At 36.0% G+C, this 27170-nt stretch overlaps 1 protein-coding gene across 2 annotated transcripts; it reads left to right on the top strand.

Moving 5' to 3' along the window:
• LOC114194480 (kinesin-like protein KIN-7C, mitochondrial) lies at window positions 1-27147 on the top strand. Of its 2 annotated transcripts, XM_028084731.1 has the most exons (26): window positions 1-377; window positions 537-634; window positions 1477-1566; window positions 6570-6622; window positions 7282-7347; window positions 7421-7474; window positions 13151-13210; window positions 13767-13845; window positions 14106-14173; window positions 16034-16096; window positions 16213-16317; window positions 20985-21089; window positions 21189-21296; window positions 21387-21533; window positions 21687-21869; window positions 22052-22222; window positions 22490-22723; window positions 22841-22981; window positions 23068-23184; window positions 24099-24149; window positions 24256-24303; window positions 24375-24608; window positions 24749-25489; window positions 26178-26267; window positions 26882-26928; window positions 27030-27147. In XM_028084731.1, the coding sequence occupies exons 1-25, from the start codon at window positions 136-138 to the stop codon at window positions 26900-26902; spliced, it is 3369 nt and encodes a 1122-aa protein (XP_027940532.1). In that variant the 5' UTR covers window positions 1-135; the 3' UTR covers window positions 26903-26928; window positions 27030-27147. The 2 variants fall into 2 exon arrangements, with proteins under 2 accessions (XP_027940532.1, XP_027940533.1); XM_028084732.1 differs by lacking the exons at window positions 16034-16096; window positions 16213-16317.
• The last annotated feature ends 23 nt before the right edge of the window (window positions 27148-27170 follow it).

Genomic DNA, 27170 nt, shown 5'->3' on the forward strand with positions numbered 1-27170 from the left:
TTGTCCTCTTTTTGGAGGGAGAAGACAGAGTCCAAACTCCAAAGTCTCTGCACTTCCATGGCCGGCACGTGACCCATTCCCTCTCTCAAACTCTTACTCTTTCTACCGCCTTCTTCTACCTCTCTTTCTCCGTCAATGTCTTCTTCCTCCGGCTACGTCCGCTCCTCCCAACGAGCCTCCGTCTCGCCGCTCCGCTCGCGGAAGTCGCCGGTGGGACCCGCCAAGCCCGCCGGAAGACCTACCACACCGTCCTCCTCCTGCGCCTCCTCGAGGCCGTCGACCAAGGCCTCTATATCTTCGGTGGCTTCCAACGCTGTGCTCGACGCGAGCAAGGCGAAGGAGAATGTCACTGTCACAGTCCGGTTTCGACCCCTCAGGTTCGTTCATTTCGCTCCCCTCTAGTTTGTTGCTTAGTATGTGTCTTTTCAATTCGTATACTTTTCATTACTATTATTATTATTATATTATTATTATTATTATTATTATTATTATTATTATTATTATTATTATTATTATTAAAATTATGTTGTTACTAGTGGGAGAGAAATTAATAAGGGGGACGAGGTGGCGTGGTATGCGGATGGGGATCATATAGTGAGGAATGAGCACAATCCTTCCATTGCTTATGGCTTTGGTTAGTATTCTTATTCACTAATTACTTTTTCTCTACATGGACGCATCATAAAAAAACAAACTCTTACTTCCATAAAATAAAGGAAACTCTTACTATATTCCATTTTTCTCGTAATTAGACATGTTCCTTCCTACACTTAAAATGTTAGACTTTGTTTTGTATGAATTTGGATTGCCTTTAAAATATAATTTTTTTTATTTTTTAATATATCAAAATGGGTATATTTTGAAGAAATATGGACAATATCAAGAACACAACAAAGAATTAGACTCATTTTGTATGCACTAAATAAAATCATTGTTCGGTTAACTAATTGGCAATCAAGTTAATTATTATTTTAAGGTAGTTATTGTGATAGTCAATTAATTTATTTATAATTGAATGATGGTGTAAAAATCTTTATGTCATAAGTACATACAGTATTTATGCTATGTCTGGACAAAAATAGAAGTAAGAAAATAAAATCAACTTTTTCATAAGTTAAAATTAGCTGTATAAGTTACTTTGTAAAAACTCTCTTATAACTTCACTACGTTTTTATTTTAATTTATGCATGTTAATTTTAGGTTTTGGAGTTATTGATTACATTAGTTTTTAGAAAAGTTCTTAGTACTTGATGTACAACTAGTGCCAAAATGAGTGCAAAGAACAACAAAAAAATAGTTTGAGTATCACATTAACCGGAGATGGAAAACAAAGAACACATAAAATAAGATAATGATAAATAACCGTCTTGTTTAATAAGCATGTACATGATTTCTAAATTGAAGAATGCAGAGTACATGTTCATTTTGTGCGTTCCTTCTATAATGTTTCTTGTTACTATACTTTTCCTGTTTCAGATAAGGTATTTGGGCCTGCCACAACAACTCGGCATGTTTACGATGTGGCTGCTCAGCATGTTGTCAGTGGTGCAATGGAAGGGATTAACGGTAATGATTTTGCTGTTATTTGTACCAGTGTATAATAAATTGATTTTTGAAAAAGGAGGAGATTAATGGATTAAGGACTTGTAGTAAGTTAATGATTTATTAATGGCCTGTACGCTGTCTGCAGGAGCAATTTAATGCTAATAATCCCAATTTATGACGGTAACTCGGTTGTTATGTCAGAAAAACGATTTTCTGATAACATTCATAGAAGAGCAATTGCTATTGCTCTTAAATAGAATAAGAAAACCTTAATTATGGAAACTCCTAATATATGGTAGGTGTTAAATATACTTAGGTATCTTATCTTTTATTTTTTATCTTTTCTTTCTCTTCTATTATCTTTTTCTATCATTATTTGTATTTTGGGCTTGGTCCATATTTTCTTTATTATAGATACAATGTTTATTTTCTACACAAGGAAAATTAATCATATACCTTATATTTTATTATATTCAATACGGTATCTAGAGTCTAAGATTCTTGGGCAAATTTTCGTCCACCCCCCCCCCCCCGTCACTCCAACAGTCGCCAAGTCATGTTGTCGTCGGTGTTTTCAGTTTAGACCACGACCACACAATTTTGCTTGTCTCGGCCAAGTGACCACCATGCTGTCAAGATTGCCGCCATCGGAGTCCAGACGCGCTCCCATGCGTTGATCAAAGATTCACTCAGTAGATTTTTCCAACCGTGTGCATGGAGGGACGCGCATCGTTGTCTTCGACATCGGTCACCATTCATGGATTTGTTGTGGCCTCCTCTATCTAGATTTGAGCTTGTTGACTTGATCAGAGCGCTTTGGTATTTTTAAGGCTTTTTTGTTTCTCCCTCTTCCTTCATGGCTTTTTTCGCTGTCTATTTGATATTTCTTCTGCCACCAATGTGTTTGACCCGTCAATCTATACTAACTATGTTAATGTGCACTTGTCAATTGATAAGTTAGATGACAGTAATTATGCAACTTGGGCGTCAGACATTAAACTTTGGTTTGAGAGTCAAGGGTATGTTGATCATCTTCCTTAAAGAGTGACTGCTATTGCTTCCGGTGAAGTTTCTTGTTGGAAGAAAATTAATGCTCAATTATGCATGGTTCTCAAGTTTACCAATCACTTTTCTTTAAAACAAATGTTTCGTGCCTACGACACATGGAACCGACAAAATTATTTTACACCAATTATACTCAATGTCTTTATGGTGTTTGTCACGATCTTTTCAATGTTGTTGTTCCTCGACGTCAAGGGTCTATGGCTGATTATTTGGGTAAACTTCATGATCTTTTTCATGAATTTAATAAGTTATTACCTCTTGCCTCTCCCCTTGCCCAAGAATAGAGGAACGCCGAAGTTCTTCATCATGTTGGCGTTACATGGACTTGCGGATGAATATTCCTATGTTCGTAATTAGATTTTGGGTTCCTCTGTTGTACTCACTTTTACTTCTACTTATTCCAACCCTTTGCGTGTGTCAAGTAAACCCATTAATGATACACCTACTTTTGTCGATGATTCTTCTACTTTGGCATCTTAACGTGATGATCACAATTGCTCTCGCTAGCCAGGAAAAAGGCGTCATAAGTGTGACCATTGTCACATGGTAGGCCCTACTCTTTCTGATACCACCAACAAATTTGCTATTTTCATTGAATTTCTCAAATGATATGAGGATCGTCAACCCTCTTGTTCCACTGCTTTTGTTGCATTGTTGACAAATTTGTTTTCTTTTTCATCCTCTTCGGATAATTTATCTTCTGTTACAATGATTGTGGGTCTAGGGTTTTAGTTTATGGTGCTAGGACTGCTAACCTTTTTCCTTTTTTTATCCATTGATAATGTTCTCTATGTTCCTCTGTCTCCTTTTAACTTCTTATCCAATAGTCGTCTAACTTGTTCTCTTGGCTGTCCAAATTGCAGCAATTTGTTCCCAACTTGTCCAAGTTATCTAGTTTGGTGTGTGGATTGCGTCAATTAGGGAAACATAGTCGTAGTTCCTTTTCGTGTAGTGTTTCACTATGTGCTACATCCCCTTTTGACGTAGTTCACTCTGACATATTGGGACATAGTCGTGTTAAGTCTAATTTAGGTTTTAAATATTTTGTCACATTTATTGATGATTATTCCTGATGTACTTGGTTGCTTTTAATAAAAATTCGTTCTAAGTTATTTTATATATTTCAATCCTTTTATAATGAAATTAAAACTCAGAACGATTGAAGGTAGAAACACCAAACTGAGTTTTAATTTTATTATAAAAGGATTGAAATATGTAAACTAACTGAGAACAATATTTTATTAAAACCAACCAAGTACATATGGAATAATCATCAACAAAGGTAACAATATTGAAAACCTAAATTAGACTTAACACGATTAAGTCCTTAAATGTCAAACTGAAACAAAGGCAAAAAGGGACAAAGCACGTTGTGAGACACTACGAGGAAAGGAGCTACGATTATGTTCCCTAATTGACACGACTCACACACTAAACTAGATAACTTGGACAAATTGCTGCAATTTGGCCATGGGAACCTAATTGAGCATGAAGGAGAGTTGAAGACTCCATAACTGTGTAGAAGGGTGAAGATGATAAAGACCATGAGATTCACATTCGGTGCCAATCATCTGTCTCAAACTCCGGTCCTGTAAACAAAACAAAATCTTTAAAAGAAATAACACAATCAAGAGAACTGATTAGACAACTAATGGATAATAACTTAAAAAGAGACCGAAGGATATAAACAACACTATCAATGGATTAAAAAGAAAAAAAGGTTAACACTCTCAATACCATGAGCTAAAACCCTAAACCCTATAGGCATTGTAACAAAAGATAAATTATCTAGAGAGGATAAAGAAGAAAACATATTTGTTACCAGTAATGTGATATGTGGCTCCTGAGCCAAGAACCCAAGGACTAGGAAAAAAATATTGAGTTAGACCAACGAATGATGTACCTGTGCATGTGAGAAAGATTGTGATTATCAAGTTGAGATGCCAAAGCAAAGGAATCATTGGCAGAAGCAGGCGTATTATTGATAGGTTTATTTGACACACGCAAAAGGGTGGAACGAGTATAAGTAAAATTGGGTACAACAGGGGAACCCAAAATCTCCATGTAATGCCAACACCATGAAGAACTTTGGCCGTTGCTCAATTTCTTTGGCAGGAGGTAATACTTCATTAAATTCATGAAAAAAGAGCATGAAGCTTACCCAAATAATCAGTCATAGAGCCTTGACATCGAGGAGCAACAACATTGGAAAGATTGTGACAAACCCCATAAAGACATTGAGTATCAATGGTGTATAATAATTTTACTTGTTCCTAGACTTCAAAAAATATTCCGCAGGCACGAAACATTTGTTTTAAAGAAGAGTGAATGGTGGACTTGAGAACGATGCATAACTTAGCTTCAATTTTCTTCTAATGGGAAACTTTAGCGGAAACAATAGTAATCACTCTTTGAGTAGATGATCAATGTATCCTTGACTCTCAAGCCAAAGTTTAATGTTTGACACCCAAGTCGCATAATTAGTGCCATCTATCTTATCAATATACAAGTGCCATTGACATAGTTAGTATAGATTGATGGGTCAGACACATTTGTGGCAGAAGAGGTATTAGAATAGGCAACAAAATAAGCAATGGAGGAAGAGAGAGAAAAAACCCAAAAAGGTTCGATCAAGTCAACAAGCCCAGATCTAGAAAGAGGAGGCCATGACGAGTCCATCGATGGCTCATGCGCGGCTGGACAATCTGCTGGGCGATTGACGCATTGGAGTGTGTCTAGACTCCGATGGTGTCAATCTTGATGGCGCGGTGGTCGTCTGGCCGAGACAAGCAAAATCATGCGGTCGTTAGTAGAAACTGAAAACTCTAGTAACAACGGCAGTTGCAATGGCAACAAAAAAATTGCCCTACAACCTTAGGCTCTAGATACCATATTGAAATTAATGAAAAACTAGATATAAGATTAATATCCCTTGTGTACAAAATACACACAGGGTACTTTATTCATGATAAAGAAAATATGAAGCCCAAAATACAAATAATGATAGAAAGGAAATAATAGCATAGAAACAAAAGATAAAAGATAAGATATCTAACAACTCTTAAATGATCAAGTTCCTCTTTATAAACTTTCATACTAGGCTTTGAAAAAAATTCACAAAATGAAGACGTAACATAGAGAACCCATTTGGCAAAAGAACCAAAAAATTTAGTTCAATTCAAATCGAAGCGAAATGAAGTCTCGACTACCTGTTTGTGAGGATGACGACTATTAACAAGGCAACGGAACAGGAACATGACTTCTTGTATCAGCATGTCGGAAACCAACTTGGACTTTATAAGAAATAAAGCATTATTTTATTGATTACAATCAATCCAATTACATTCTTGTCATCTTTATTTTGTAATAATTAAATCCATTAAAATAAGGAAATAAGAGTATGTTGAAATAAATAGGAAGATTCTTAAAATATTTTTTTTGTAATAACTACAGAGATATTGATAATACTTTTGTCCTAATAATGTGCTATTTACAACACAAATAAAGTAAAATTTGTACATATTTGATAGATATATCTTATATCCCTATTTACATTCAAGATAATCAAATCATATCTCCGATAGTATCCGACTAAAAAGGGTGGTTTATTGCTAGTGAGACAACTACATATTTATGGGAAAAAAGGAAGACGACCATGGTTCCTTGCCCCATTCATTTACCATTTTGGTTGACCCTGAGTACGCAAAAAAGAGATGGTGTTCTCATGCTACACAATCTTTTTCTCCTTGGCACTATTTTGGAATTAATAAATAAGGTTTTATGTCGTTTAACCTTGGAATAGCCTGCAACTAGTTCATACTTATGATTCTGAGATGGGATCTAGTTCCTCCCAAAGTTGGCATTTGTTTGGTTTTATAAATTTTATGTTGTGTCTGAGGCGGAATCATATTATTTCCTAGCAAAACACATTGGTTGAAAATTGCTTTTCTGATCTGCAGGTACTGTTTTTGCATATGGTGTTACTAGTAGTGGAAAGACTCATACCATGCACGTAAGTTAACTGTTTTATCATCTACATACAATATTATTATATATGCCACCAAACTCTGCAATATTTTATTTGACCTTTGCAAAATGGAAATGTGTTTGATAGTCCAACTTGTTACTGATCTCCACACAGTGGTTTAAAGTCAGACTGTTGCAAGTCAAACCTGGTGAACTAGGATTTATGGCTATTTTTTAATTTAATTTTTTATTGAAGTAGTACGCATTGGGAATAGACTTCTGAGTATCTTTATTATTTGCATTCTGCATAATATTTTCATTCCCTTAAATATTCTGATTTGTTTGGGATAAAATTTAGTGAATCACATTGGACAAAGGACACAACCATTTGACTTTGGGGAGGTGTGCTATACTTAAATTTACAAGAAGGAATAATTAAGTGAATAATTCTAACTCTATTCTCTACTTTACAATGAATATAAGCAACTTGGGAAAGTGGAATGGATATACATACAATTCCGTGGTTTCCAACGGTTACTAATCTATTCACTTAATGAGAGTTCATAATGTTGGAGAGTGACGTGTAAAAGCCAAGTAACTAACTATTAGTTATGACTTATATTGGCTAATCATCTGCATTAGCGTGGACTAGAAGTTTAACAAGAGCAAGAAAAAAAACTTATATTTGCTATATAATTTTCCCAGGGGGAGCAAAAGTCACCTGGAATTATCCCACTTGCAGTGAAGGATGTCTTCGGTATAATACAAGAGGTACGGAGTTTAGTTCTCCAAATTGTACTTTAAATCCGTTCATATCCTTGATAGGCCATGTTTGTCATTTCAGACTCCTGGTCGGGAATTCTTATTACGTGTCTCGTATCTTGAGATTTACAATGAGGTTAGCATCATATACTACTATTATGTTATATTGACCTCTCTCATCTTTATCAAGCTTATTATACCTATTCTAGGGCAATTCATCTTTGAAATAGCAAGAATGATGACCAGATTAACTCCATTGTTGTCTGAGAGCCCTTGCAAAATACAAAGGACAAACTGAATTTTAGTTATGGTATAAAAAATGAATAAAAAGATTTTGTTTAAATGCAGATGCGACATTAACTCAATATGAAATGGTGGCAAATGACTCTTGAAGAGATTTCAGATAAATGAAACAGTGAAAAACTACACTGTTACTGTTTTACTACTGTTTATATAAGAAGATAGTAAGCAGAATACAAAGAGTCAAGGCCCAGTCCTAACCCTAACCCTAAAGAAAGGATCCCATACATGATAAATAAAATATTACATCTCAACACTCCCCCTCAAGCTGGAGCATATAGATCATATGCTCCAAGCTTGGAACATATAAATTGAATTCTAGGCCCTCTTAAAGATTTAGTCAGAATGTCTGCAAGTTGTTCATTAGAGCCGACAAACTCTGTAACAAGATCCTTGGATAGTAATTTCTCTCTAACAAAATGACAATCAATTTCTATATGCTTTGTTCTCTCATGAAACACCGGATTGGAGGCAATGTGAAGGGCTGCTTGGTTGTCACAATATAACTTCATCTGCTCATTTTCACAAAATTTCAACTCTTGAAGGAGTTGTTTAATCCATACTAGTTCACATGTAGCTAGAGCCATAGATCGATATTCCGCCTCTGCACTAGATCGAGCAACAACACTTTGTTTCTTACTTTTCCAAGATACAAGGTTCCCTCCAAGGAATACACAATACCCTGTGGTAGATCTTCTATCAATTGGACAACCAGCCCAATCTGCATCACAATACGCTTCAACTTGAGTACTTCCCTTGTTCTCATACAACAATCCTTGTCCTGGGTTACCTTTTACATATCTGAGAATGCGAATCACAGCATTGCAATGATCAATGTGGGGATTTTGCATAAATTGACTAACAACTCCCACTGGATAAGAAAGATCAGGTCTTGTTATAGTAAGGTAGATGAGTTTTCCAACCAACCTTCTATATCTCTCTGGATCTGAGAAAAGTTCACCTTGATCTCTTGTTAATTTTTGATTTGAGTCCATAAGGGTATCAATGGGCTTGCAATTTGTCAGACCTGTTTCTTCCAAAATATCAAGAGCATATTTTCTCTGTGCAATGATGACACCTTCTTTTGATTGCGCCACTTCAATACCAAGAAAATATTTAAGACGACCCAAATCTTTGGTCTGAAAGTGGCTAAACAAATGGTTCTTCAATTGAGCAATTCTAGTGATATCATTTCCTGTGATAACAATATCATCAACATAAACCATAAGATAAACACATTTGTCAGGAGAAGTATAACCATAAAATACTGAATGATCCGCTTCACAACGTTTCAATCCAAAATTCTGCACAACACGACTAAATTTACCAAACCAAGCTCGAGGAGATTGCTTCAAGCCATAGAGAGAACGATGCAACTTACAAACTAACCCAGACTCCCCCTGAGCAACAAACCCAGGAGGTTGCTCCATGTATATCTCCTCTTCCAGATCACCATGAAGAAAGGCATTTTTAATGTCCAACTGATACAGAGGCCATTGGCGAATGGCAGCCATAGCAAGGAAAAGACGAACAGAACTTATTTTAGCCACAGGAGAAAAAGTATCACAATAGTCAAGACCGTAAACCTGAGTATACCCCTTAGCGACGAGACGGGCTTTGAGTCGGTCTACAGCGCCAGTCGGACCAACCTTAATAGCATAGACCCATCTACAACCCACAGACTTCTTACCAGGAGGAAGAGAGACAAGTTCCCAAGTCCCACTGTGTTCAAGTGCTTGCATTTCATCAATCATGGCTTGTCTCCATCCAGGATGACCAAGTGCCTCATCAACATTCTTAGGAACCTTAATGGTAGACAAGGAGGAAACAAAAGAGAAATATGGAGGAGACAAACGATGATAACTCAAAAAGTTATAAATAGGATGTGGATTACGAGTAGAGCGAGTACCTTTCCGAAGGGCAATAGGCCAAGTGTGATCGGAGTCAAGAGAAGATGAAGAGGATGAAGGATCCATGATTCGAGAATCTGGTGGAGAAGGATTTGAGTCACAGGGGTCTTCAGGCAAGGAAGGAGTCACTGGAGTGCGACGCTGATATGTGAGAAGAGGTGGTTGAACAATGTCATTGGCATTTTGAGGTTGAGTTTCAGGAAGAACCAAGGGATCACAGGATGGTAAAGGAAGGACTTGTTGAATAGATGAACTCTCCTCCATGGAGGACAAGAAAAAAGGTGTGTCCTCAAAGAATGTAACATCAGCAGACATATAATACCTTTTGGTTGAGGGAGAATAACATTTATACCCTTTCTGAAGGCGAGAATATCCCAAAAAGACACACTTAATAGCCTTTGCAGAAAGTTTATCAAGACCTGGAGAGACATTATGAATAAAACAAGTACATCCAAACACACGTGGAGAAACACGATACAAAGGATCATTTGGAAAAATTATCGAGTGAGGAATTTTATTTTCAATAGAAGAAGAAGGCATCCTATTGATTAGAAAACAAGCAGTGAGGACTGCATCTCCCCAATGATGAATAGGAACATTGGTATTCAACATGAGAGAGCGTGCAGTTTCGATAAGGTGTCTATTCTTTCTTTCGGCTATGCCATTTTGTTGTGGAGTATGAGGACATGTTGACTGATGTAAAATTCCTTGGGAAGATAAAAATGAGGAAAACGCAGCAGAAAAATATTCCTTAGCATTATCACTTCTGAGAATTTTAATTGTCTTCCCAAATTGGTTCTTAATTTCATTAAAGAAAGACACAAATATGGATAAAAGTTCCGATTTTTCTTTCATTAGATAAACCCAAGTACATCGAGAGAATTCATCAATGAACGTTACAAAATTGTTAAAACCAAAAGAAGTGACACGACTTGGTCCCCAAACATCAGAATGAACAGTAGAAAAAGCAAAATTACATCGTGTCTCAGACTTTTTAGGGAAGGAAGATCTAACATGCTTTCCTAACTGACACGATTCACAATCTAAGGCTTGAATGTGTTTGAGACTCGGAACCATCATTTTCAACTTGGACAAATTTGGGTGACCTAAACGATCATGCAAAAGTTTTGGGGATGAAGTTGCAAAACAAGATACTGAGGAGCTTGGTTTTAGGAAATAAAGTCCCCGTGACTCATGTCCTTCTCCAATCAGACGACCCGTACCATGTTCCTGTATAGCAAAGGAATTAGCAGTAAAGGTTACAGAACAATTTAAGGAACGAGTCAATTGACTCAAAGAGATTAAATTATAAGGACAATGAGGAATGTACAAAACAGAGTTTAAATTTAGTGAAGGTGATAAAGAAACTTTGTCAATTCCTTGAGATGCCACTTTGGATCCACTTGCAACAGTAATAAAATGAGGACTTTTGGGAGAGGAAATGGAGGAAAATGAGGAAATGTTACCAGAGACATGATCTGAGGCACCTGAGTCAAGAATCCATGGACTAAGACCTTCCACAGATTGAGAGATGCATGCAGTTGACATTGAAGAGGATGGGTCAGGATTGTTGGATTTCTCAGATTTGTACCTCAAGAATTCTTGGTACTCTTCATCAGAAATTCTAGATTCTGAATGATCAGACTTGGACACATGAGCAGCTTTATCGGGAAAACCATGTAAGGAATAACACTTGTCTTGGGTATGGCCCATTCTATTACAATATGAGCATTGAGGACGCCCACTTCGACCACCACGTCCTCCACGGTTGCTCCGACCTCCTCCTCTTCCTCGTGGTGCTACCATTGCTGATGTTTCAAAAACATCAGTTGAACTTTCATCTTTGACCAATGTAGGTACACGAAGAAGTCTAGTAACTAAGTTGTCCATCGAAGGGATTTGATCACCGGCTAAAACTTGATCACGCACATGATCAAAAGTCGAGTGTAGGCTCCTCAGAATTAAGACCATGTAAAACTTATCAAGTTTTTTGTTGATATCTTCTAATGAATCAGCCACAAAAAAACTCTTCAATTCTTCTACTGCAGCCCTAGCCTTTCCGATATGAGAAACCATATCATGATTGATTTGTTTGAGTGAGGCTACTCTTTGAGTTGCATCAAAGAGGCGTTGAATGTCGTTAGCAAAAATATCTTGTGCCCTTTTCCAAAAAGAGAAGCATGTCTTGTAAGGTCTCAAAATGTCTAAGACCCCTTGCTCAACTGATTGCCATAAAACAGCACACAACTGAAAATCCAATTTCTGCCACTTAGGTTTCTCTTCCTCTGAAATATTAGAGACCTCTTTTTCAAGATGATCATGATAACCTTGACCAAGAAACCACAACTCCACCGAAGCTGACCAAGAGGAGTAATTTTTCCAGTTCAGTTTCGCAGAGGTAATAATAGGAGTAGCTGATAGAGAGGGAGACATTCCACCCGTAGAAGCCATTAAAAAAAACTTAACTTTTGAGAAGAAACCCTAGGTTCAAGATATGGTCACCGAAACAGAGAACCAAGAGCAGATATAAGACCAGGAGGCTCCGGCGAGACGAACGACGGTGGCGCGGCGCGATTCCGGCGCCGGGAAGGCGGCGCGTGGTGTACACGCGCTTGAAGGTCGCCGGAGAGAAGCGGAGCGTGGCGGCGCGTGCGGAGGTTTCTGGGGACGTGATTTGCGGGGATGGGTTGCGCTCCTCGAGGCGCACCTAACCCTGACTTCGCCGGAGTAAACACGCCGGCGGCGACGGCGACGACGGCGGCGGACAGTGGCGGAAGACGGCGGACGATGATAGTCACTGTGACAAACAGTGAAGATGAACCAGACTCATGTTCTGGCTCTTGATACCATCTTGAAGAGATTTCAGATAAATGAAACAGTGAAAAACTACACTGTTACTGTTTTACTACTGTTTATATAAGAAGATAGTAAGCAGAATACAAAGAGTCAAGGCCCAGTCCTAACCCTAACCCTAAAGAAAGGATCCCATACATGATAAATAAAATATTACATCTCAACAATGACATAGGTTGAAATGAAGTTTGAAAACAGTATGAATAGTTCTTTAGTGTTTGTTCAACAGAAAATGGAAGCTACATGTTTTCTACCACCCTGTTGGAACCCAGTTTTCCCAAAGGAAAATTAAATGTTTTACACAAAGTCTGTTGCAGATGAAAATGGAAAGAGGTTTAGCATTCCATGTTGCAAAATATGCTTAGTGATATGGTCATTGACTTCTTGCAGTAGACTTAAAATATTAATTTTGGCTTAAAACTTTATCTTGGTTGGATCAGTTGTTAGGGAATATAAGCATACAAAGTTGTGCTTTGAAAAAAAAATTATTGCAAATATCTTCTCACTCAAGTTATCTCCAATTTGACTATCAACTCCAAGCCTGATTATGGAGCTATTTATTTTATTTTTGGCTTCCCTTGCCTCAAATTTCTCTGTATTCAAGTTCTACAGGCATGAATTTATCATCTATCGTTGGTCATATATATATATGTGTGTGTGTGTGTGTGTGTAGTTATATGTATGTATATATGTCTTAAATATCTTAAATGAGCATCCCTATTCTTCAATTTTATCTGCTCTTGTTGTAGGTCATTAATGACTTGCTGGATCCAATTGGGCAGAATCTAAGAATACGAGAGGATGCTCAGGTATTTATATTTATTAATTAATATTGGTCTCAAGAGGTCGTCATTATTTATTTTCGTTTTTTCATCTCACAAATAGCTTATCCAAAAGTCTTTTGAGTTTCTTGTTTTTGGAGCTCACTATGTTGTTAGCTTTGTGCTCTCACTGTTAAAAGTTTTACTTTGGTGAATTTTACTTGGCCAGTTTACCTTCAACTTTCCGTATGTCTGATCTTTGATTGTTGAAATTATAAGGTTTAAAAATGGCGGAAAGAGAGATTTGAGACTTTGAATAATAATATATCAGATCAATATGGTGTATTCTAATATGATTCTTAATTCTAGTAGTTGTAAGGTCCATTCACTTCTAATTCTTGTATGGACACATGTAAAACAATCCTAATTCTGCCATAAGAGATCCGAATCCAATTTCATATCTGTTAGATATATTTTGTATATGGGCTTCGGCCGAACCCTATCTAATGTTATTTTTCTTGTCGTAGACATCAAATATAGAAGGCATGATATGCCTTTTAATTGAATCTTATAATGAGACTACAGGTATATGTAATGGTGACAGGGTACTTACGTTGAAGGAATCAAAGAGGAAGTTGTGCTATCTCCTGCTCATGCCCTTTCTTTAATTGCTACTGGGGAAGGTATGATAAACTTTTTAGCGTTTTTCTTATCATTTTAAATCATTGGTAGCATGCACTTCTTAGTTTTTCCCTTACAATAGCCTTACGTTCTGCTCCACTGAAACATGACCGTCCTTTGCTCTTAAATTTTTCTGCCTCCTGCAATTTTATGATCTCCTTGGAGTTATTTATGGTTGAAATATTTCCTTTGTTCATGTATTGTTAGATTCTTGTTTATTCTAATTCATGCATTTTAATGTCTTGTTTCTGAAACAACGCAGAGCATAGACACGTGGGTTCAAACAATTTCAATCTTGTTAGCAGTCGAAGCCACACTATTTTCACCTTGGTATGTCAAGACAATCTCCATATGCTTAAGATTTAAATGCATGCTTCTTTGTCATTTAAAACTCCAAAAATTTTTCTAGTGGGCTTAGATTTAGAATCTGTTAAACATTTTTATGTTTACTAATATAATTTTCTATGTTACCAAAAGTCTTATGTAAATTACCTGTCTAGATGCATTAGTATTGTAGTAGTCTGGCAGCAGCAGCTGAACATAGGTGAATGTGTTTGCATTTGTTATAATCTTCTACCTCTTGAATATTTTGCAGCCTCTGGACTCAATGTTATATAGTCAACTTATTAGTGTATTTCCATAGGTAATATATTATTAAATGTACAAGTACTGGAATGCAGTCATGAATATTTTTAGTGTCAAAAGTATTTGACACTGACATGGTGACTATTTTGAGGTGCCCGTGCTTATGGAGTAAAAGAACTGAAGTTCTGAATCTTAGAGAATACATCTGTGACAAGAAAGAAGATTAAAAACGAGAAGAGAAAATGTACTTTGTCTCAGAAGTTTCATATTTTGGGACATTGATATGGATTATGGGGCAGCTGCAAGTGGAGATAAACATAACAGAATTGAACCAAGGCGTAGTAAGTGTGAGAGACGCAAAACTTGGAAGTTATTGATCCAAAAGGAGAGAAACAATTAAGTGTTAGTAACTGCAATATGGATTTCATATATATAATAATTTGTAACCGTATAGGGTGCGGTGTGTATTCTTGAAAATTCCTCCCTCTGTCTTGTTTCCTCTGATATAATGTATGAACTTCTGTAACTCTCTCTGGTGCTATTAATAAATATATAGAATTCTCCCTATTGAGCAACCACTTTGCATCTCACTTCTTCTGGAATATAACAGACATGTCAAAAGATTATGGAGGATTCTGATCCTTAGAACAGAGGTTGCTTGAGAAATTGCTTCTTAATTCTTAACACAATCCTTCTTATCAATACTATTAGTGATTGAGTACAGAAGCTATTAACCAGAGTCGTAATAAATAACAATCTAAATTAGCATTGTTAGAGTCCCATCTAGTTAATGTTGCTTTAAGCTTTTGGTTGTTCAGATGCCACACAAAACAAAGAATTCCTGACAGATGTAAGATGCTATAATCATAAGAGGAATATAGTTTTTATTAAATGATTGCATTGAACATTCTTCTTTTTAACCTTTGGAAACACCTTGTTAGGACTTGATCAAAAGAGGAGAGTCTATAACCCAAAAGATTAGTTTGTTAGGTGGGAGAGCGTTAAGGTTCAAGTACTTTATGTGAGACTCGTAACATTGTCATCCCTTTTTTATGGACAGACATCCACAATAGCTTCACTTTATCAACATTGACTTGGTGATAGTCCTTTTCGTCTTTAGAAGACTTCACTTATACCTATTTGGTTTGCACTTTGACGGCCCATGTATACAATCTTTCCATAGCCCAACTTTCAACGAAAGAACCAATTTTTTTCTTAGAAGATGATGGTAAGTAACCAGCCAAATTGACAATACATTAAGAAAATTAAGTTTTGGCATGTATCAGATGTTCCTGACTCAAAAAAGCTCATATTATTGGTGTGCACTAGTTACATTACCTGTCAATTAAAAGATCTAAGTAAATATTATGATATAGCCTTTTTTCTTTCACTTCCTTATTTGCATTCTTCTAAGTTTTAAACTAATTTTTGTGGTTGCAGATCTCTATTATTTCATGAATTGGTTAATTTTGTATGTAGCTAGCTATATAACACAATTCATTATGAATCTGTTTTTCATCAATCATAATTGGGATTGTACTCTATCATTGTTTCTACTTTTTAATGTGGCTTATGCTGTTTTATTGATTACATTGTTTCTATTAGACTATTGAAAGCAGTTCGCGAGGGGAAAATATAGGAGAAGAGGATGTGACATTGTCCCACCTGGTAACACTCACAAGACCAGGATTATGATTACTATATTGTTCCAGTAAATACCTCCATCGTTTTGTTTATTTCTAAGAGCTCCTTCCCCACCCCCCTACCCCCAACTCCTTTTCCAGCACTTAATTGATCTTGCAGGTTCAGAAAGTTCTAAAACTGAAACAACTGGTTTGCGGAGAAAAGAAGGTTCTTATATAAATAAAAGCTTGCTTACTCTTGGAACGGTAATACTATAGTAATGTTTTAGAACTTAGTTTTCCTCTTGCCCTGTTTTATGCATGACACTGTAGTTATTTCAAAGGACAGGTACTGGACATATTTATTGTGTTTGCTTTTGAGGTTTGTTGTGTATTTGTTGATTTAGGAGAAACTATAGGTGATCAGTTACTATAGGACATAGTAATTATTAGAATAGGTATTAAATGTAGGTAGAAACTAGTTGTATTGGAAAACTGCTATATGAACTGTACCTGTCTTTGTACCTTGGTCTCTAGTTTGATCTTTGCTCTTCTCAGTACTCTTTGTATCAGAATTCTATCAATATAAATATGAGAACATATGAGAGGAGTGATTAAGGTCTCTCGAATATAGTCTCTTTTATTTATCAACTGTAATTAATTACAAGTGTGTTGTTAGAAGCTGTTGGATGATTTTATAGATCTTTTTGTAATGATTACTTTAGGGTTAGAATTCTCTATGTATAGAGACTAGTGTATCAATTCAATAAAATTCTCTCATTTAGTTTAATCCTTTTCAATTTGGTATCAAATCTCTTGATCTTGGGAGCTCTCCTTCCGCATTTCTTTCACATTTCTTCATTGTTGTCTTAGCTGTGGGTTGCCTAAAGTGCGCCCAACTTGTGTTTCACGACCATTGTCTCTACCACCACTGTTGCCGTCACTCCGCCATATCTTTATGGCCGTTTGCTTGCATGCACAACATCTTTCTTTAGAGTGGGTTTTATGCACCACTCATTTCTGGTGCATCTGGCTACAATTCCCACCGCAGCTTGCTTTGCCGAAGTCACCTTGAGGTGGTGGTTCCAAATTTGCCATTGTTTTTCCCTTTTGCCTCAGGTTGCATGTGTTTCCTTGGAGGAGCACTGATCATGGGGACATTATTATATTTATTGGTCTTTGATCTTTTTATTGTATTAAACAAGGGAGCTGATTTTGTTGGCATGACAACTCCACTATGGAATGTTCTTCCACATTTGCTTGATTTGAATGGTTGAAGTTATCTTCAATGGGCTCAATTTATTAGGCCCACGTTAAAGGCTGGAGGTAGTTTCAACCATACTGAAGGAGAGGTCATATCTAAAGATAGCCCTAATTTCCTAATCGGGGACAATGATGACTCAAATAATTACATGGCTATGTTGATCCATGACTACATGAATCATTAAAAAATTATGTGTTCTACTATGGTACTTGTGAAATTTGGGAAGACCTTGCCAATACTTATTCCATGTGACTAGACATATCTACATCTTAAGGTAGAAAGTAAGATCTTTGGTGCAAAGTTGGGTGCCCTCTCTATGGCAAAATATTATGGAATGTTGAAGGGTTATGGGTTGAGTAGGACCAATATCAAAACTGAAGCTTGAAAATAATGGGAATATTGTAACTCTTGCTCTGTTTATTGAACAATTCAGGATATTGAAGTTCTTATCAGGATTGAATCCTGAATACGACCTTGTTAGGGAACAAATTCTTGGGAAGGAAAGACTTCCTTTTCTTTTTGAAGTATTTTGCATAGTTCGAGGTGAGGAGACTCGTTGCATGGTCATGATGAATGAGTGTTCCATTGAAAGAATTGCCATGCTTTACGGAAAGGTTTCCAAACCTAGAACTTCAAATCTTGGGAACATGAAACTCAGCTGAAAAGGCAAGGAGGATTGTGGTGCTCTCATTTTAAGAAATTTAGCCACGTTAAGGAGATTGCTTCAAGCTACATGGAAAGGAGAAAGCTCTCATTTGTCTAGTAGAACTAAAAGGTCAACTCTCGAGAAAGGTTTATCAAGCCTTTTCAGATTTTGAAAATTCTGCCAGGACTTCTTCATCCTTTTCAATTGAAGAACGAATGTCTGCACTATATACTGAAATTGAACGTCAAAAATCTCCATGGACTCTATCAATCAATCATTTTCTAGTATTTTCTTTCTAATCAGGACTGCTTAGTACTCCAATTCCTCTTTTAATGTTTTTGAAACTTTATGTAAAGACTCTTGTGTGATAGACCATGTAACCCCTCCTTCACCGCTTTTATCATCATATGTTTATGTTTCTATAACCACATTTTTTTGCCAATGGGACTCCTATGCCAAATCGAATGCTTTTATGTGTCCTCAACTTCAAGGAGAGAGTTCTATAGAAGTTGAGTCTTACGAATCTCTTGAATCATCTTTGCCCCTTTCATACAAGGATTGTGTCATACTAATACTATTCTTAGTACTCCTTATAGTTCTCCTAACACATCTTGTATGGATGTATCTAAAGTTATTCCTAACAAAGGCAACTTTGTTCCCAAGTTACCTCCAAAAAATTTGTCATCCAGCAGAGAATTTCTTCTGTATACAATAACTGTATACAATAACAAAAGAGACAAAAACAACCTAACTTAATCCAAGAACAATTCCAATAGTCTAAGCTATATACTCTTGATCCTTTTTAAAATCCCATGAATAATAATTGTAAACCTGAGCTTGATGACCTACCCATTACTTTGAGAAAAGGAACTCAGGCTTGTACCAAGTATCCTATTTATTATTTTGTGTTTATAAACACCTTTCTCTGCAGCATCATAGTTTCCATTCTATCAATGGTGCAACTAGAGTTCCCACATTAGTTCAAGAAGCATTGAAGGATTAGAATTGGATTCAAGCCATACATGAAGAGATGAGTTCCTTAGAAAATAACTACACACGGAAGATTGTTGACAACCGCATGATAGGAAGATAGTAGGATGTAGGTGGGTTTATAATGTAAAGTATAACTCTAATGGCACATTAGATCATTACAAGGCAATGTTAGTTGCTAAAGGGCATACTAAGACTTATAGTGTTGATTATGGGGAAACTTTTGTTCTGCCGAGAAAGATGAATAGTGTTAGAATAATTCTCTCATTGGCAACTTATTTTGGTTTGGAATTTCAACAATTTGATTTGAAAATGTTTTCTTGCATGAACATCTATAGAAGAAGTCTACATGCAGATTCCTCAAAGTTTTAAGTTTATTGAAGATTGGAATAAAGTGTGCAGGTTAAAGAAAGCCCTGTACTCAAGCAGTAGCTCTGTTCTTGGTTTGCTATACTCACTCAGGTTATGATCTCCATGGGTTATCAATAGAATCAACCTGACTATACTTTAGTCATCAAGCATTCCGTACTCTTGGTCTATGTTGATGACATGATTGTTGCAAGAGATGTTAAACATGAAAAACTTATCTTGAAAGAAAACTTGTTTCTTAGTTTCAGAAGAAGAATCGAGAAAAATTAAAATACTTCATTGTGATAGAAGTAGTGTACTTAAAGAAAGGTATTTTTTTATCTCCCAAAGTATATATGTTCTTGATCTTCTCAAAGAAATCACTAAGATTGATTGCAAGACCATTGGAGATCTTGTGAAACAAAACCATAGAATTTGGTATGATGAAGGTTCTACTATGAATAAGGACCATTATCAAACTTATGGGGAAGTTGAGTTACATAGCTTGCTCCATATTTGACATAACTTATGTTGTAAGTCAATATATCCATTACCCAAAGGAGAGACATTTACATGTTGTGAACTAAATCCCTCAATATTTGAAGGATATTATTGTTCAAGAGAAATGAAAAATTTAAAATGGAGGTTCATACTGATGTCACATGCAAGGGGTGAATGATAGATATTCATTCAACAACTTGAGGGGGAGTATATTGATTCAAGATGAAAAATAGTTGATAAGTAAAATAGGATTTTGTAATTAGTTACAAGTGTGCTATTAGAAGCTCTTAAAAGATTCTAAGATCCCTTTGTAAATATTACTTTAGGGTTAGATTTCTTTATATATAGAGGTTGATGAATTGTTTCAAAGGTCCATTTCAATAAAATCTTCTTAGTCAGTAGAATTTTTTTCAAGTGTACTAAATATAACATTAAGGTGAGGTTTACATCACATATATACTCTAAAATGGCCTTATCTCTAGTCGAAATGAGATTGGAAATTAATGGGTGGTCTGGTAGCGGGTAGAATGATATGTCCAACAAATATCAATTTGCTAGGATAGGCTTTTAACCCATGACCCTGATACCATGTTAATAACAATGAGAGAGAAAGAGAAGAGACATGTTTAACAAAACTGATTTTATTGAAACTGGACTTACAAAATTCTGAACATGTGTATATTTATACTACAAGATGTAGAGTACAGCTGTATATTATGGTCAACTGTTGACTATAGTTGACCATTGACCATAGTATAGTTAACCCTTAACTATTAGATAAATATCAACTATTAACTGTGTACACTAACATTTTCCTCTTCAGTACTAGCTTTGGTAATTTCTTCTTGAGTTTTATGCTTCACTTTCTTCATCAATCCTTTCTTCGCATTTACAAGTCCTTATATATCCCATATGTGCAGTGAATGATCTAACGAGTCCCTTTGTCTCTTAACAATTGTTTGGAGTACATCTCTGAGTCCGCAGTAAGTCTATGTTATAAGGCTATAAGGAACATGTTTTGGTTGCATTGCTAGTATTATGCTATGGTGCCAGCTTGTAGTATGCTCTACATGTAAAGAATATCAATGGATGTACTGATGTTTTACATTCTTATGGTGTGACACATTCCCAATATCAAATTTGGTTAAGTGAAGTAATTATCTCTATCTTGTTTCTGCATTGCAGGTGATTGCTAAACTAACAGATGGAAAGGCAACTCATATTCCTTATCGAGATTCAAAGCTCACTCGATTGTTACAATCGTCCCTTAGTGGCCATGGAAGGATTTCTGTAAGTGCAATTTCTCTTTAAATTTTCTGGCAGTTGTAATTTGTAAACATTTTCATCACCAACTAATGTTTGAAAATGAATATGGTTTGGTTGTTGAAGCTCATTTGCACAGTTACTCCCGCATCTAGCAGTAGTGAAGAGACACATAACACATTAAAATTTGCTCACAGGAGTAAGCATGTTGAAATTAAAGCTTCTCAAAATAAGGTCAGTTAATGTGAAAAAAGCTGATATTGTGATAACCTCTTGACACATTAGTTTCATACTATTTAACTTTTAGCTGATTTCCTGTGCTAGATTTTGGATGAGAAGTCTCTGATCAAGAAATATCAGAGGGAAATTTCTGAGTTAAAGCAGGAGCTGCAACATTTAAAGCGTGGCATGGTTGAGAATCCCAATATGGCCACATCTTCACAAGAAGATCTGGTTAATTTGAAGCTTCAGGTTTGTGCTGAGACATGTATCTTGGATCATCTAAAAAATGCCACTGTACTTGGTGGGAGACTTATGTGTCTTGAGTCTTAACCTAGTGATATCTTTATTCGGTATGGTGTTCTTTCATTCCCCCACATTAAGCATTACTTGATTATGTAATAGCTCGAAGCTGGCCAATCCAAATTGAAGTCGAGATTGGAAGAGGAGGAACAAGCTAAAGCAGCATTGATGGGAAGAATTCAACGTCTAACCAAATTAATCTTAGTTTCTACAAAAAATGCGATGTCATCAAGCATTCCAGAAAGGCCCAGCCATAGACGGAGGCATTCTTTTGGGGAAGATGAGGTATTTTCTTACAAGGGTACTTCAGTTAGTGCAGCAGTCAATTATATGCTTTGTAATTTAATCCTTTAATGTATAGACTTTCAATGGATGTGTTGTTTTTACATACACATTTCCTGTGTTTTAGAGTAAAATTGTAAACACTATTTATGATAATGACAGATGTTCATCTTCTTTGAATGCAGCTAGCATATTTACCAGATAGAAAACGTGAGTCCTGGATAAATGATGATGCAGGGAGCCATGCTTCAGTTCCTTCACCAGAAGAAAAGGATGATGTTACCAATTTAGATGAAATGGGAAAGGATTACAAAAGAAGCAAAAGGCGGGGAATGCTTGGGTGGTTGAAGCTACGAGTAAGTTATTTTCCTTTTTTATTTGAAATATATTATTTACTATGTTGAAATAATTGGCTAGCTGATTGATGAATTTAGAAGTTAATATGAATCTATAAATAAATAAAAAAAATCCTAATTCATAAATAATAGGTTACTAAAGATTGGGGACTTTTCGCCTAGTGTGGATTTGGATTTGATGATTGGTATTTGCTTGATCTAAATTTTACATGAACTTAGTACATTACAGTTGTTGTTATCCGACTAATAATATTTACCACCATGCAGAAACCTGATAATGTTGATGGATTATCGCCAAATATTGATAGTGAGGGTGCAAATGGATCACCTGCATCTGGCTCAAAATTAACTCCAACTAGAGTTATGCTTTATGACATGAAAGATTCACGCAGGAATTCAGTCAGCAGAAAGGATAATGCCCCAGCTATTAATTCTTTTCCAGGAAGAACTCAAGCAGGTGAATTATTCAGTTTAACTGTTGGAGGCCGTGAACTTCCTCCGGTAAGATCTCAAATACTAGTGATCAATGTTTTTGGAAAGATAAACATGATACGTGGATATTAAAATCCACGAATTTGTGGATGTGAACCAAAATTGTGCTGAATGACTTCCTTGCAGACTGGGACTACTGTTACAGATCAAATGGATCTTCTGCGGGAACAAGTGAAAATGTTGGCTGGAGAGGTGGCCTTCTGCATTAGTTCTCTGAGAAGACTGTCAGAGCAAGCTGCTAACAAGCCTGAAGATATCCAATTACAAGTGAGGTTTCTACTTGAGATTGACAAATAAACAACAATTTTAATATTTCAGAGTAAAACTGTGTTGGTTATTTTGGGCTCTGACAGGAGGACATGCATAAGTTGAAGGGTGAAATTAGCCAAAAGAAGAATCAGATCCGTATTCTGGAGCAACGGATGATTGGATCCTTAGGACATGCACCAAGTAATAGCGAAATGTCACAGGTAACTAAATTAAAATATTCTTGAGAAATGACCTTGACTTTACTATGTCAGGAAAATAAAGATTTATTTTATCGATAACAATTACACCAATGGCATTTTCATAATAATAAAATTCTTTAAAATAAGGAAATAAATATACACCGAAATGAATACAACAATTCTAAAGATATTTTTTCCTAATTACTATGTAGATATTGAGAATATTTTTTTTCTAATAGTCTGCTATTTATAACACTTCCTCTCATTGTGTATGTGACAACCAGGCAGCATTACATGAAGTTTGGCTCTAATCATCAACATATACCAAAAGTACACAACCTTGCATTGATTTCTGTAGATAAAAAGCAGAGAGTGACATTTACTGCTTAGAAAACCATTGTTGTGGTGATTGTTTTAACCCATCGAATGCCTTATTCAATTTACAAACAACAAATTTGTCCCCCACTTCAACTCTAGGAGGTGTCATAAACTATTTCTTCAAGAAAACCAAACTTTGACTAAGTTGTTTGTTTCAGTCGTGAGGATCCCTGGAGATAACAGTGAGGGTGTTACTGGACTACTTTTGATAGAAATTTCTGTAGTTGGGTTTGGTTTGCATCTACAGGGCCCTATGGTCAACAAATGAGAACTTCAAATTTAATTCTCTTTTCTTGCCTTGTCTGAATATACTTCCCCACTTTTTCTTTTGGTTAAAGAATAAAACCTATCATGCCCAAAGTCTTAGTTGCGATTTCAGTAGCTTGTAATGAATGATACTTCGTTTTCGAATGGTTCTTCTTAGTGAAAGCTTAGTTTGCAAATTTTCTACGTATTCAAGACCTTCCTTTATTTATTTATTTATTTATTTTTCTAAAATAAAAATTGGGGTATATTTTATCGGTAAACATCAACTAACACATTACTTTATAATGTAGGCTCTATCCAAGCTTACCACTGAGCTCAATGAAAAAATATTTGAACTTGAGGTAGGTTGTCTTGTCCTCTAGATAGTTTCAGAATGGATTCATTGCATTTAAGTAGCACAAATCTCAGTAATATAGTGAGGCGTTCTAATGTTAATTGGGCATTCAGATAAAGTCTGCAGATAACAGGATACTTCAAGAGCAATTGCAGTTGAAGGTATATCACACAATTGTATGACCTTTTAAGGCGACTTGTTGCAATTCCTGACATTTGCTTAAATTCTACAGAATTCAGAGAATGTTGAGATGCAAGAGACAATTATTTCACTAAAGAAACAGATAAATTTCTTGGATAAAACCTCAACTAATTATCGTCATGCTGTTGATAATGAGACTGACTGTTCTAGAGACGTATTGGGAAAGTCTGATGAACCACAATCAGTCAAAAACTTGAATGTAATAGTTTCTCAAGTGCAGGAAGAAAGTAACGATTCAATTATAAATTCCGAAATTCTTATGCAGGTTCTCTCTCTCTCTCTCTCTCTTTTTCTGGCACCTTCTGCTGAAGGAAACTTAAATGAATAAATTTGGAACTGATTCCTACACGTTTTTGCTTGTTTGTGTTTCAGTTGGAGTGACAATTTTTACTATAAATTGTGCAGGCAGTTGAAATAGAGAATTTAAGGCAAGAGAATGTGAGATTGGCGGAAGAGAACGACGGGCTTGAAATTCAAAGTCAGAAACTTGCAGAGGAAGCTTCATATGCAAAAGAGTTGGCAGCAGCTGCAGCAGTTGAACTCCGAAACTTGGCTGAACAAGTGACTAAACTTACATATGAAAATGCAGAGCTGAGTGGTGATCTGGCTGCTGCAAAAGAGACACCTGGCAAGTCAAACTTGTCTCCAACATCTTATGAAAGCAAGCAAAATATTAAGAATAGTTTTCAACTAGACGGGAAATCAAAAAAGCGTGGGAATGAATTTCTTATTGAGGAGTTGCAGAAGGACCTTAGTGCTAGACTCCAAAGAGAAGCTGCACTAGAAGCAGCTCTGTCTGTGAAAGTCGAAGTAGAAGCTGACCTAAGAAGGACACTTGATGAAATAAAACACCAAAAACAAGATTTAGAATATGAGCTTACTAGTATGCAGAGAATGGTGTCAAAGATGAGAAAGTCTGGCACTAATGTTGAGGACAAGTCAACAGTTCATGTGCGTGATGATGTACAAACCAAGGTTAAAATTGGATATCCAACATCTAATGGGTACTCCCATAGGAAACAGTACAAAGAAGCTGAAACTTTAGGAAGAATGGAAGATATGATTGGATTAGAAGAACTAAGGGCTAATTATCAAAGAGAGAGAAGAAGATGCAAGGAACTTGAAAGTCATATTTCTATATTCAAGGTATCTCATTCTGATGATCTCATTTTATATTTCTTTGATGTTCCATGATAATATGAATGCATTGAGTGAATTTCTTGACTTAACTAAGGTTTGGGATGAGAAAATGAGTTTAGGTGACTGGTTTTTAGGAGAGACGATGAGGTAAGAGAAAGTTGGGAAAACCTAGACTGGAAAGGGAAGAACGATAGATGTATTCATGATTAGATGATTATAGTGGCTTAGACTACATTTTTGTGTTTGAAATTCAGACACTGAATTAGGGAAAGCGGAAATTTACGTGCGAAACACAATTTGCTTAAATATCTGGAATCTAGTAGCTACTCTGATGAGCTTTAGGTTCGTGTATGGCTGCGGCTAAAGACAATGGACCAGTAGGAATGATTAATGGTAAAAGAATATTGCAACCAGGGAGACCAGCTTCAATAAACCAAGTTACTAGCACCAGCCTATAATTTGCAACTAGTATAGAATATTCATACTCGATGCAATTTGACTTTCAACACGGTATAACAGTATATCATGAATTTGGTTTCTCTAGTCTTCTTTGAAGAGTAGGAATCAAAAATTGCCCAGAATAGTCATTTCCGTAGGTGGTCATGTTCTTGTTTTAGATAAGCCTGGACTTGGTTTTCTGATTTTCATACGTGAAGAAAGATCGGAAATGATATTACTTTTAACCATGTAATAGGGTGAGGATATCGCTGGTCTGGATGTTTTGGCTCTTGAAGAACTACAAAACCTTCACATTGAGGCAATAACAAAGATTTGCCAGGCAAAGGTGACACGTCTTACTTTTCTGCCTTTCAACAATAATTATTCATTGCCAAGTCTTATCCAAAAAATAATATTTTTCTGCTTCGCTTTAAGATTATAATATATATTTCAGGGTCATATTTTATGTTATTTTTTTTCTTATTTTCCTTTATATTCTGGAAATGTAAACACCAACTCCGTCGAAGATGTTGTTTCTGATATATTTACATTGATGATGCTAGATTGTATTATGTTTTTAAAACCGGCTTTCTAACGTACCTTATAATATCTGGAATCGCCTTTCTTGTACAACGGATTACTTCCTTTACACACTGTCTGTCTTGACATTTTCTTAACACCGGTGCTGAATTGGCAATACCTAGATATCGATATTATGAATTTTCATTGTATATGCTAAGAAAAGTCCTGTAAGTTAATTCAAAATTGTAGACTTTCATATACCAGTTCATGAAAACCACGTGATGTTTATGGAGGAAGAAAAATGAGCAACATGCTGTTCTTTTCTTTTTTAGCAGTTCTCTTTTAAGCGGTGTACTTGTCTGTTATCTTCTACCTAATATTATAATCTCTTGCGACAAATATATTGGTGACTGATGAATGTTATTTAACATCTTGCAGTACGCCTATCAAAACTTGTAGCATCTTGCTGGAGTGTTACAGACAGGGTATTCTAAGTGATAGCGATTTCTAAGCATACGCACTCCTGATTATTATTTTTTTATTTTAGGTGGTTCTTTTAACTTAATAATATGCATTTTTATTGCAGATATATTATACTTCATAGCTTACCAAAATACTACAACCACCTACCAATCATACTTGTGCTGGTGTATGGAAGCTGTGAAACCCTGTCAGCTAATTTAAGAGAATAACTTGTTGCTACTGATGATGGGTTTTGAGGCGCACG

The sequence above is a fragment of the Vigna unguiculata genome, chromosome 8 (assembly GCF_004118075.2).
Source record: "Vigna unguiculata cultivar IT97K-499-35 chromosome 8, ASM411807v1, whole genome shotgun sequence".
Taxonomy (NCBI): Eukaryota; Viridiplantae; Streptophyta; class Magnoliopsida; order Fabales; family Fabaceae; genus Vigna; species Vigna unguiculata.